This window comes from Trachurus japonicus, chromosome 15, assembly GCF_045865225.1.
Source record: "Trachurus japonicus isolate A0001 chromosome 15, Traja_1.0".
NCBI classification, from domain to species: Eukaryota; Metazoa; Chordata; class Actinopteri; order Carangiformes; family Carangidae; genus Trachurus; species Trachurus japonicus.
The window spans coordinates 3,581,456-3,594,896 of record NC_140921.1 but is presented as its reverse complement, the minus strand read 5'-3'; the positions used below and the strand labels follow the sequence as shown (position 1 = coordinate 3,594,896).

At 42.7% G+C, this 13,441-nt stretch overlaps 4 protein-coding genes across 5 annotated transcripts in view; 3 read left to right on the top strand and 1 right to left on the bottom strand.

Annotated features, from left to right (window-relative positions):
- Positions 1–13,441, bottom strand: part of ubr2 (ubiquitin protein ligase E3 component n-recognin 2) — a 129,116-nt gene that overhangs the window by 26,717 nt on the left and 88,958 nt on the right. The gene's annotated exons all lie outside the window — the stretch shown is intronic.
- LOC146973061 (tripartite motif-containing protein 16-like) lies at positions 1,695–3,380 on the top strand. The gene has a single exon (XM_085799320.1). The coding sequence runs from the start codon at positions 1,698–1,700 to the stop codon at positions 3,378–3,380; it is 1,683 nt and encodes a 560-aa protein (XP_085655446.1). The 5' UTR covers positions 1,695–1,697.
- Positions 4,976–10,396, top strand: LOC146973060 (tripartite motif-containing protein 16-like). Its single transcript, XM_085799301.1, has 2 exons — positions 4,976–5,635; positions 9,075–10,396. The coding sequence occupies exons 1-2, from the start codon at positions 4,976–4,978 to the stop codon at positions 10,080–10,082; spliced, it is 1,668 nt and encodes a 555-aa protein (XP_085655427.1). The 3' UTR covers positions 10,083–10,396.
- Positions 11,063–12,872, top strand: LOC146973059 (tripartite motif-containing protein 16-like). The gene has a single exon (XM_085799316.1). The coding sequence runs from the start codon at positions 11,084–11,086 to the stop codon at positions 12,767–12,769; it is 1,686 nt and encodes a 561-aa protein (XP_085655442.1). The 5' UTR covers positions 11,063–11,083; the 3' UTR covers positions 12,770–12,872.

Here is a 13,441-nt window from a genome sequence, read left to right as displayed (position 1 = left end):
TTGTTCTCACTGTGGAACCTAAGAAATCTATAATCACATTTACACTGATTTGTTTATTGTTGTTGTTTATCTTACACTGTATGGGCTATTGGGATATTTTGTTTTCAGTGTGTAACAAAAAAAAAAAAAGATCAAGAATTACATTTACAGTGATGTGTTTGTCAGATCAAATGTTAATGTTTAAATCCAACCATAAATGAGGTTTCCCGGATTTATGATTATCACTAATTACTGTAGGAGATGATTTATTATTTTCTTTTCCATATCTGAGATTCATGTTAAACAAACTGTTTGAATGATGTGAATGTAACTGAAGTGAATAAACGATTCTCCATATGTAGTATAAGAATCAATGAGTAATATTTCCGTTGTGTTTACTTTTGAAGGTCTTCTTTAGGCACGAGGATACAGGATCTTTGACATTTAGTGAGGGAACAAGGATTACACATATGACAGATGATGGAAAACATTAGAATTAGGGGGAACACTTGATTTGAAGGGTGGGTGCACAGCACATTCATAAGTATGGAAGCCCATTTCAGCCACTTGATGAAAAAAAATTATGAGATACTAAGTCATAATTATGAGATACTTAGTAAAAATTATGAGATCGCTAAATCAAAATTATGAGATACTAAGTCCAAATTCTGAGATAGCTAAATCAAAATTATGAGATAGCTAAATCAAAATTATGAGATACTAAGTCCAAATTCTGAGATAGCTAAATCAAAATTATGAAATAGCTAAATCAAAATTATGAGATAGTAAGTCAAAATTATGAGATAGCTAAGTCAAAATTCTGAGATACTAAGTCCAAATTCTGAGATAGCTAAATCAAAATTATGAGATACTAAGTCAAAATTATGAGATAGCTAAATCAAAATTATGAGATAGCTAAGTCAAAATTATGAGATAGCTAAGTCAAAATTATGAGATACTAAGTCAAAATTATTAGATACTAAATCAAAATTATGAGATAGCTAAGTCAAAATTATGAGATACTAAGTCAAAATTATGAGATAGCTAAGTCATAATTATGAGATACTAAGTCAAAATTATGAGATAGCTAAGTCAAAATTATGAGATACTAAGTCAAAATTATGAAAAAAAACTTAAGTCATAATGACTCATAATTTTGACTCAGCTATCTCATAATTATGACTGAGGATCTCAATTTTTTTTCATCAAGTGGCGGAAATGGGCTTCCATACATACAGTAAGACCTTTCATATGCTGTGGTAATTATTTACTTTATTTTCATTTAGTGTATTTGAATTGTAACCTATGGAACAATCAATCAATCTGTTAGAAGACCATAAGAGCTGATTATAAAAACTTGAACCAAAAGATCAGCAAATGAGTTGATAACAAGTGAGAAATGAGCAGGACTGTAAATAAAAAGTTAAAACACACAGTATCAAACTGCTCCTCCTACTGGAACAAAGTCCAACCTGATCCCCTCCCTCTTCTTCCTGCTCTCAAACACACTGAGCTGCTGCACCCTGTTCATGTGTTTCCTTGTTCCCTCCCCTTCAGATCTACAGTTTGAAGATGGGTGGAACCAACATGTGGTGAAGAGGAGGAGCCGACAGGCCCCGTTCACTGCAGAGACACATGTTGTTGAGATCAGAGCTCAGACTAGTTTCACTTCTGAGCAACAGAAACTCAGACAGTCGTCGTCGTCTGTGAGAGGTGAAATGGCGCAGAAAGGAGTTCATCTGGACCAGGAGACCTTCTCTTGTTCCATCTGTCTGGATCTACTGAAGGATCCAGTGACTATTCCCTGTGGACACAGCTACTGCTTCAACTGTATTAAAACCCACTGGGATGCAGAGGATGGGAAGAAAATCTACAGCTGTCCTCAGTGTAGGCAGACCTTCACACCGAGGCCTCCTCTGGTGAAAAACACCATGTTAGCAGCTTTAGTGGAGGAGCTGAAGAAGACTGGACTCCAAGCTGCTGCTGCTGATCACTGCTATGCTGGACCTGAAGATGTGGCCTGTGATGTCTGCACTGGGAGGAAACTCAAAGCTATCAAGTCCTGTCTGCAATGTCTGGTCTCTTATTGTGAGAAACACCTGCAGCCTCATTATGAATCTCCTTCATTTAAGAATCACAAGCTGGTGGAGCCCTCCAAGAAGCTCCAGGAGAACATCTGCTCTCGTCATAATGAGGTGCTGAAGATTTTCTGCCGCACTGATAAGAAGTGTATCTGTCTCGTCTGCCTTGTGGATGAACATAAAGGCCACGACACAGTCTCAGCTGCAGCAGAAAGGACTGAGAGGCAGAGAGAGCTGGAGCTGAGTCGACAGAAAATCCAGCAGAGAATCCAGGACACAGAGAAAGACGTGAAGGTGCTTCAACAGGAGGTGGAGGCCATCAATGGCTCTGCTGATAAAGGAGTGGAGGACAGTGAGAAGATCTTCACTCAGCTGATCCGTCTGATGGAGAAAAGAAGCTCTGAGCTGAAGCAGCAGATCAGATCCCAGCAGGAAACTCAAGTGAGTGGAGTCAAAGAGCTTGAGAAGAAGCTGGAGCAGGAGATCACTGAGCTGAAGAGGAGAGACGCTGAGCTGAAGCTGCTGTCGCACACAGAGGATCACACCCAGTTTCTACACAACTACCCCTCACTGTCAGCACTCAGTCCATCTACACACTCATCCAGCATCAACATCCGTCCTCTCAGACACTTTGAGGATGTGACAGCAGCTGTGTCAGAGCTCAGAGACAAACTACAGGACCTTCTGAGAGACACGTGGACAAACATCTCACTGACTGTGACTCAAGTGGATGTTTTACTGTCACCACCACCAGAGCCCAGGACCAGAGCTGACTTCTTAAGATATTCACAGGAAATCACACTGGATCCAAACACAACATGCACACAACTGTTAATATCTGAAGGAAACAGGAAAGTGACATATATGGGTAAAGTTCAGTCTTATTCTAGTCACCCAGACAGATTCACTTGGTATTATCAGGTCCTGAGTAGAGAGAGTCTGACTGGACGTTGTTACTGGGAGGTGGAGTGGAGAGGAAGAGTTTATATAGCAGTCGCATACAAGAATCTCAGCAGAGCAGGGAGAGAAAGTTGGTTTGGAGGCAACGACAAATCTTGGTCATTAGATTGTTCCAACAACAGTTTCACATTTAGGTTCAACGACATCCAGACTCCAGTCTCAGGTCCTCAGTCCTCCAGAGTAGCAGTGTACCTGGATCACAGAGCAGGTATTCTGTCCTTCTACAGCGTCTCTGAAACCATGACTCTCCTCCACAGAGTCCAGACCACATTCACTCAGCCTCTACATGCTGGAGTTGGGTTTCCTAATCTCTGGGGCTTGAAAGCTGGAGACACAGCAGAGTTGTGTAAACTCAAATAGACAAAGTTCATTGAAGGTGCAGTTGGTTAAAATCTGTATTTTAGTTCATCACTTTCTTTAGTCTCCATGTTTGTTGCTAAAAGCTCATTGCTGTTGTGTCTCTGCACTGCACAGAGATCACCTGTCAATCATTAAACATTGTGGGCGGGACTTTGACCTCTTGTTGTCATTTCTTTTTGTGTTGATGTTTGAAACTAAGAAATCTACAATCACATTTACATTGATGTTTGTCAGATCAAAATGTTGTTGTTGTTCAAATCCACTCACTAATAAGGTCTATGAGCTTTAATCAAAGTGTAAACATCATGATTATAATCATACCCATGTTACTAATTAACCTAACTAGTTGCTCCTCCAGCTGTTTATTATTGGTATCATTTACTTTTCCAGCCTTTTGTTGCTCTTGTCCCAACTTTACAGAAACAATCAGTGTATGTTGAACTCCAGGTATCAATAGATGAGATCATTACACTACAGAGAATGATGTATTACAGCTAACAGACCAATGTTTGCATTCTCTGAGTGAAATGTTTGAATATATAGTTAATGTTGTTGACAATAAACTTTGTGTGATATATATTTTTGCATTTTGTATGTATATAGTGTGTGGGAAGTGAATAATAAATATGTTGAGCATCTTCCATGTCTGGATTGGATGTTTTCTTGAGTCTAAAAGGTAACAATAACACAACTAGACTTCATTGTAAATAGGAACAGTTGAGATCTACAACTGCCGCTACAAAGACTGGAATGAGGAAATATCTGATTATCTGCTGTCAAACACAGTGAGCTCCACCCTGATCATGTGTTTCCTTGTTTCCTCCCAAATTTCAATCAGGCTTCCGACCTCACCACAGTACAGAAACAGCTCTTATTAGAGTGTTAAAGGTAGGGTCTGGAGTTTTGTTCGTTGCAGTTTGTAAACAAAACATTGAAACTTAGCCCCTCCTCTCGGGCTAAGCTGTGTAGCCTCCTCCTGCTCCTGCTAGGAGCAGTTGTCAGGAGTCTAATGTTTATTTTTGGGCACAAAACTCCAGACCCAACTTTAATTGCCCTAAGGTTAAACACTGACTCAGGCAAGGTGTCAGTTCTGGTCCTGTTGAATCTCAGTGCTGCGTTTGACACTGTGGATCAAAGTATACTGCTGAACAGTTTGGAAAACTGGGCAGGACTCAGCAGGACAGTCCTAAAATAGTTCAGGTCCTACTAGGAGGAGCAGAGTTATTTTGTGACCATTGGTAGTTATCAATCAGATCGAGTGGCTATGACATGTGGAGTTCCTCAGGGGTAAGTCCTGGGACCCCTTCTGTTCAACTTATATATGCTGCCTTTGGGTCAAATTCTGCAGAATTCTAATGTCAACTATCATTGTTATGCCTTGCCTTACAACTTCTGCTCATTCCACTGGAATGAGGAAAAACCTGATAATCTGCTCTCAAACACAGTGAGCGCCACCCTTTTCAGGTGTTTCCTTGTTCCCTCCCCTTCAGATATGTTGATTATGTTGTTTAGATCAGAGCTCAAACTAGTTTAACTTCAACAGTGAGCAACAGGAACTCAGACAGTCGTCGTCGTCGTCGTCTGTGAGAGGTGAAATGGCGCAGAAAGGAGTTCATCTGGACCAGGAGGCCTTCTCTTGTTCCATCTGTCTGGATCTACTGAAGGATCCAGTGACTATTCCCTGTGGACACAGCTACTGCTTCAACTGTATTAAAACCCACTGGGATGCAGAGGATGGGAAGAAAATCTACAGCAGCTGTCCTCAGTGTAGGCAGGCCTTCACACCAAGGCCTGTCCTGGTGAAAAACATCATGTTAGCAGATTTAGTGGAGGAGCTGAAGAAGACTGGACTCCAAGCTGCTCCTGCTGATCACTGCTATGCTGGACCTGAAGATGTGGCCTGTGATTTCTGCACTGGGAGAAAACTCAAAGCTGTCAAGTCCTGTCTGCAATGTCTGGCCTCCTACTGTGAGAATCATCTCCAACCTCATTTTGAGTCTCCTACATTTAAGAATCACAAGCTGGTGGAGCCCTCCAAGAAGCTCCAGGAGAACATCTGCTCTCGTCATAATGAGGTGATGAAGATGTTCTGCCGCACTGATAAGAAGTGTATTTGTCTCGTCTGCCTTGTGGATGAACATAAAGGCCACGACACAGTCTCAGCTGCAGCAGAAAGGACTGAGAGGCAGAGAGAGCTGGAGCTGAGTCGACAGAAAATCCAGCAGAGAATCCAGGACAGAGAGAAAGATGTGAAGGTGCTTCAACAGGAGGTTGGGGCCATCAATGGCTCTGCTGATAAAGCAGTGGAGGACAGTGAGAAGATCTTCACTCAGCTGATCCATCTCATGGAGAAAAGAAGCTCTGAGCTGAAGCAGCAGATCAGATCCCAGCAGGAAACTCAAGTGAGTGGAGTCAAAGAGCTTGAGAAGAAGCTGGAGCAGGAGATCACTGAGCTGAAGAGGAAAGACGCTGAGCTAAAGCTGCTGTCGCACACAGAGGATCACACCCAGTTTCTACACAACTACCCCTCACTGTCAGCACTCAGTCCATCTACACACTCATCCAGCATCGATATCCGTCCTCTCAGACACTTTGAGGATGTGACAGCAGTTGTGTCAGAGCTCAGAGATATACTACAGGACCTTCTCAGAGACACATGGACAAACATCTCACTGACTGAGACTCAAGTGACTCAGAATCGGGTCACCCTGCCACTTCACATGAACATGCAAAACAAAGGGGTAGGGCCAAGGAGGCAATTCAACCGACCAGTACCAGTACCAGTACCAGTACCAGTACCAGTACCAGTACCAATACCAGAACCAGTACCAATACCAGTACAGACTCAAGTGGATGTTTTACTGTCACCACCACCAGAGCCCAGGACCAGAGCTGACTTCTTAAGATATTCACAGGAAATCACACTGGATCCAAACACAGAATACGCACAACTGTTATTATCTGAAGGAAACAGGAAAGTAACATTCATGAGTAAATATCAGTCTCTTTCTAGTCACCCAGACAGATTCGCTTGGTATCCTCAGGTCCTGAGTAGAGAGAGTCTGACTGGACGTTGTTACTGGGAGGTGGAGAGGAGAGGAGAAGGAGTTTATGTAGCAGTCGCATACAAGAATATCAGCAGAGCAGGAGGAGAAAGTGTGTTTGGACGTAATGACAAATCTTGGATGTTAAAGTGTTCCAACAACAGTTTCGCATTTTGGTTCAACAAGATCCAGACTCCAGTCTCAGGTCCTCAGTCCTCCAGAGTAGGAGTGTACCTGGATCACAGAGCAGGTATTCTGTCCTTCTACAGCGTCTCTAAAACCATGACTCTCCTCCACAGATCTAAAACCATGACTCTCCTCCACAGAGTCCAGACCACATTCACTCAGCCTCTACACACTGGAGTTTATCTTTACGATGTTGGAGTCACAGCAGAGTTTTGTAAACTCAAATAGACAAAGATCATTGAAGGAGCAGTTGGTTAAAATCTGTATTTTAGTTCATCACTTTCTTTCGTCTCCATGTTTGTTGCTAAAAGCTCATTGCTGTTGTGTCTCTGCACTGCACAGAGATCAGCTGTCAATCATTAAACATTGTGGGCGGGACTTTGACCTCTTGTTGTCATTTCTTGTTGTGTTGATGTTTGAAACTAAGAAATCTATAATCACATTTACATTGATGTTTGTCAGATCAAAATGTTGTTGTTGTTCAGATCCACTCACTAATAAGGTCTATGAGCTTTAATCAAAGTGTAAACATCATGATTATAATCATACCCATGTTACTAATTAACCTAACTAGTTGCTCCTCCAGCTGTTTATCATTCGTGTCATTTACTTTTCCAGCCTTTTGTTGCTCTTGTCCCAACTTTACAGAAACAATCAGTGTATGTTGTACTCCAGGTATCAATAGATGAGATCAATACACTACAGAGAATGATGTATGACAGCTAATTGACCAATGTTTGCATTCTCTGAGTGAAATGTCTGAATATATAGTTAATGTTGTTGACAATAAACTTTGGTGATATGTATTTCTGCACTTTGTAATAGTGTGTGGGAACTGAAAATAAATATGTTGAGCATCTTCCATGTCTGGATTGGATGTTTTCTTGAGTCTAAAAGGTAACAATAATACAACTAGACTTCATTGTAAATAGGAACAGTTGAGATTTACAGCTGCCGCTCCAAAGACTGGAATGGGGAAATATCTGATTATCTTCTGTCAAACACAGTGAGCTTCACCCTGATCATGTGTTTCCTTGTTTCCTCCCAAATTTCAATCAGGCTTCCGACCTCACCACAGTACAGAAACAGCTCTTATTAGAGTGTTAAAGGTAGGGTCTGGAGTTTTGTTCGTTGCAGTTTGTAAACAAAACATTGAAACTTAGCCCCTCCTCTCGGGCTAAGCTGTGTAGCCTCCTGCTCCTGCTAGGAGCAGTTGTCAGGAGTCTAATGTTTATTTTTGGGCACCAAACTCCAGACCCAACTTTAATTGACCTAAGGTTGAACACTGACTCAGGCAAGGTGTCATTTCTGGTCCTGTTGGATCTCAGTGCTGCGTTTGACACTGTGGATCACAGTATACTGCTGGACAGGTTGGAAACCTGGGCAGGACTCAGCGGGACAGTCCTAAAATGGTTCAGGTCCTACTTGGAGGAGCAGAGTTATTTTGTGACCATTGGTAGTTATCAATCAGATCGAGTGGCTGTGACATGTGGAGTTCCTCAGGGGTAAGTCCTGGGACCCCTTCTGTTCAACTTATATATGCTGCCTTTGGGTCAAATTCTGCAGAATTCTAATGTCAACTATCATAGTTATGCCTTGCCTTACAACTTCTGCTCATTGCACTGGAATGAGGAAAAACCTGATAATCTGCTCTCAAACACAGTGAGCGCCACCCTTTTCAGGTGTTTCCTTGTTCCCTCCCCTTTAGATCTGTTGATTATGTTGTTGAGATCAGAGCTCAAACTAGTTTAACTTCAACAGTGAGAAACAGAAACTCGGACAGTCGCCGTTGTCGTCTGTGAGAGGTGAAATGGCGCAGAAAGGAGTTCATCTGGACCAGGAGACCTTCTCTTGTTCCATCTGTCTGGATCTACTGAAGGATCCAGTGACTATTCCCTGTGGACACAGCTACTGCTTCAACTGTATTAAAACCCACTGGGATGGAGAGGATGGGAGGAAAATCTACAGCTGTCCTCAGTGTAGGAAGAACTTCATACCAAGACCTGTCCTGGTGAAAAACATCATGTTTGCAGCTTTAGTGGAGCAGCTGAAGAAGACTGGACTCCAAGCTGCTCCTGCTGATCACTGCTATGCTGGACCTGAAGATGTGGCCTGTGATTTCTGCACTGGGAGAAAACTCAAAGCTGTCAAGTCCTGTCTGGTTTGTTTGGCTTCTTACTGTGAGAAACATCTCCAACCTCATTTTGAGTCTCCTACATTTAAGAATCACAAGCTGGTGGAGCCCTCCAAGAAGCTCCAGGAGAACATCTGCTCTCGTCATAATGAGGTGCTGAGGATTTTCTGCCGCACTGATCAGAAGTGTATTTGTCACCTCTGCCTGGATGAACATAAAGGCCACGACACAGTCTCAGCTGCAGCAGAAAGGACTGAGAGGCAGAGAGAGCTGGAGCTGAGTCGACAGAACATCCAGCAGAGAATCCAGCTCAGAGAGAAAGATGTGAAGGTGCTTCAACAGGAGGTGGAGGCCATCAATGGCTCTGCTGATAAAGCAGTGGAGGACAGCGAGAAGATCTTCACTCAGCTGATCCGTCTCGTGGAGAAAAGAAGCTCTGAGCTGAAGCAGCAGATCAGATCCCAGCAGGAAACTCAAGTGAGTGGAGTCAAAGAGCTTCAGAAGAAGCTGGAGCAGGAGATCACTGAGCTGAAGAGGAAAGACGCTGAGCTGAAGCTGCTGTCGCACACAGAGGATCACACCCAGTTTCTACACAACTACCCCTCACTGTCAGCACTCAGTCCATCTACACACTCATCCAGCATCAAAATCCGTCCTCTCAGACACTTTGAGGATGTGACAGCAGCTGTGTCAGAGCTCAGAGACAAACTACAGGACCTTCTGAGAGACACGTGGACAAACACCTCACTGACAGTGACTCAAGTGGATGTTTTACTGTCATCACCATCAGAGCCCAGGACCAGAGCTGACTTCTTAAGATATTCACAGGAAATCACACTGGACCCAAACACAGCATACAGATACCTGTTATTATCTGAAGGAAATAGAAAAGTGACAAGAGGTAAACTACAGTCTTATTCTAGTCACTCAGACAGATTCACTTGGTATTACCAGGTCCTGTGTATTGAGAGTCTGACTGGACGTTGTTACTGGGAGGTGGAGTGGAGAGGAGGAGCAGTTCGTGTAGCAGTTGCATACAAGAATATCAGCAGAGCAGGGGATGAAAGTGTGTTTGGACGTAACGACAAATCTTGGTCATTAGATTGTTCCAACAACAGTTTCACATTTTGGTTCAACAACATCCAGACTCCAGTCTCAGGTCCTCAGTCCTCCAGAGTAGGAGTGTACCTGGATCACAGAGCAGGTATTCTGTCCTTCTACAGCGTCTCTGAAACCATGACTCTCCTCCACAGAGTCCAGACCACATTCACTCAGCCTCTACATGCTGGAGTTTGGGTTGGTTCTGGATCCACAGCAGAGTTCTGTAAACTCAAATAGACAAAGATCATTGAAGGAGCAGTTGGTTAAAATCTGTATTTTAGTTCATCACTTTCTTTAGTCTCCATGTTTGTTGCTAAAAGCTCATTGCTGTCGTGTCTCTGCACTGCACAGAGATCACCTGTCAATCATTAAACATTGTGGGCGGGACTTTGACCTCTTGTTGTCATTTCTTGTTGTGTTGATGTTTGAAACTAAGAAATCTATAATCACATTTACATTGATGTGTTTGTCAGATAAAAATGTTGTTGTTGTTCAGATCCACTCACTAATAAGGTCTATGAGCTTTAATCAAAGTGTAAACATCATGATTATAATCATACCCATGTTACTAATTAACCTAACTAGTTGCTCCTCCAGCTGTTTATTATTTGTATCATTTACTTTTCCACCCTTTTGTTGCTCTTGTCCCAACTTTACAGAAACAATCAGTGTATGTTGAACTCCAGGTATCAATAGATGAGATCATTACACTTCAGAGAATGATGTATTACAGCTAACAGACCAATGTTTGCATTCTCTGAGTGAAATGTTTGAATATATATAGTTAATGTTGTTGACAATAAACTTTGTGTGAAATATATATTTGCACTTTGTATGTATATAGTGTGTGAGAACTGAAAATAAATATGTTGAGCATCTTCCATGTCTGGAATGGATGTTTTCTTGAGTCTATAAGGTAACAATAATACAACCAGACTTCATTGTCAATAGGAAAAGTTGAGATTTACAGCTGCCGCTCCTCGCACTGGAATGAGGAAATATCTGATTATCTGCTGTCAAACACACTGAGCTGCTGCACCCTGTTCATGTGTTTCCTTGTTCCCTCCCCTTCAGATCTACAGTTTGAAGATGGGTGGAACCAACATGTGGTGAAGAGGAGGAGCCGACAGGCCCCGTTCACTGCACAGACACATGTTGTTGAGATCAGAGCTCAGACTAGTTTCACTTCTGAGCAACAGAAACTCAGACAGTCGTCGTCGTCGTCTGTGAGAGGTGAAATGGCGCAGAAAGGAGTTCATCTGGACCAGGAGACCTTCTCTTGTTCCATCTGTCTGGATCTACTGAAGGATCCAGTGACTATTCCCTGTGGACACAGCTACTGCTTCAACTGTATTAAAACCCACTGGGATGCAGAGGATGGGAAGAAAATCTACAGCTGTCCTCAGTGTAGGCAGACCTTCACACCGAGGCCTCCTCTGGTGAAAAACACCATGTTAGCAGCTTTAGTGGAGGAGCTGAAGAAGACTGGACTCCAAGCTGCTCCTGCTGATCACTGCTATGCTGGACCTGAAGATGTGGCCTGTGATGTCTGCACTGGGAGGAAACTCAAAGCTATCAAGTCCTGTCTGGTTTGCCTGGTCTCTTATTGTGAGAAACACCTGCAGCCTCATTATGAATCTCCTTCATTTAAGAATCACAAGCTGGTGGAGCCCTCCAAGAAGCTCCAGGAGAACATCTGCTCTCGTCATAATGAGGTGATGAAGATGTTCTGCCGCACTGATCAGCAGTGTATTTGTCTTGTCTGCCTTGTGGATGAACATAAAGGCCACGACACAGTCTCAGCTGCAGCAGAAAGGACTGAGAGGCAGAGAGAGCTGGAGCTGAGTCGACAGAAAATCCAGCAGAGAATCCAGGACACAGAGAAAGATGTGAAGGTGCTTCAACAGGAGGTGGAGACCATCAATGGCTCTGCTGATAAAGCAGTGGAGGACAGTGAGAAGATCTTCACTCAGCTGATCCGTCTCATGAAGAAAAGAAGCTCTAAGCTGAAGCAGCAGATCAGATCCCAGCAGGAAACTCAAGTGAGTGGAGTCAAAGAGCTTCAGAAGAAGCTGGAGCAGGAGATCACTGAGCTGAAGAGGAAAGACGCTGAGCTGAAGCTGCTGTCGCACACAGAGGATCACACCCAGTTTCTACACAACTACCCATCACTGTCAGCACTCAGTCCATCTACACACTCATCCAGCATCGACATCCGTCCTCTCAGGCACTTTGAGGATGTGACAGCAGCTGTGTCAGAGCTCAGAGACAAACTACAGGACCTTCTGAGAGACACAAGGACAAACGTCTCACTGACAGTGACTGAAGTGGATGTTTTACTGTCACCACCACCAGAGCCCAGGACCAGAGCTGACTTCTTAAGATATTCACAGGAAATCACACTGGATCCAAACACAGCATACAAATACCTGTTATTATCTGAAGGAAACAGGAAAGTAACATTCATGAGTAAAGATCAGTCTCATTCTAGTCACTCAGACAGATTCACTACATATGCTCAGGTCCTGAGTAGAGAGAGTCTGACTGGACGTTGTTACTGGGAGGTGGAGTGGAGAGGAAGAGGAGTTTATGTAGCAGTCGCATACAAGAATATCAGCAGAGCAGGAGGAGAAAGTTGGTTTGGAGGTAACGACAAATCTTGGTCATTAGATTGTTACAACAACAGTTTCACATTAAGGTTCAACAACATCCAGACTCCAGTCTCAGGTCCTCAGTCCTCCAGAGTAGGAGTGTACCTGGACCACAGAGCAGGTATTCTGTCCTTCTACAGCGTCTCTCAAACCATGACTCTCCTCCACAGAGTCCAGACCACATTCACTCAGCCTCTACATGCTGGAGTTGGGTTTCCTTATCTCTTTAGCTTGACAGCTGTAGACACAGCAGAGTTGTGTAAACTCAAATAGTCAAAGATTATTGAAGGTGCAGTTGGTTCAAATCTGTATTTTAGTTCATCACTTTCTTTAGTCTCCATGTTTGTTGCTAAAAGCTCATTGCTGTTGTGTCTCTGCCCTGAACTCACATTTCTCCACATGGAAATAGAAACTTCTCTGAGCTCTAAATGTTTGTTGGATATTTGTGTTGATGTGTTTGTGTGTTGTTGTTGTTGTTTCGGCCTTAACAGAGAAACCACCAGACCTTCCTTTATCACTGAGCTTTGTTCTCACTGTGGAACCTAAGAAATCTATAATCACATTTACACTGATTTGTTTATCTTACACTGTATGGGCTATTGGGATATTTTCTTTTCAGTGTGTAACAAAAAAAAAAGATCCAGAATTACATTTACAGTGATGTGTTTGTCAGATCAAATGTTGTTGTTTAAATCCATCCATAAATAAGGTCTCCCGGATTTATGATTATCACTAATTACTGTAGGAGATGATTTATTATTTTCTTTTCCATATCTGAGATTCATGTTAAACAAACTGTTTTAATTATGTGAATGTAACTGAAGTGAATAAATGATTCTCTCTATGTGGTATAAGAGTCAATGAGTAATATTTCCGTTGTGTTTACTTTTGAAGGTCTTCTTTAGGCACGAGGATACAGGATCTTTGACATTTAGTGAGGGAACA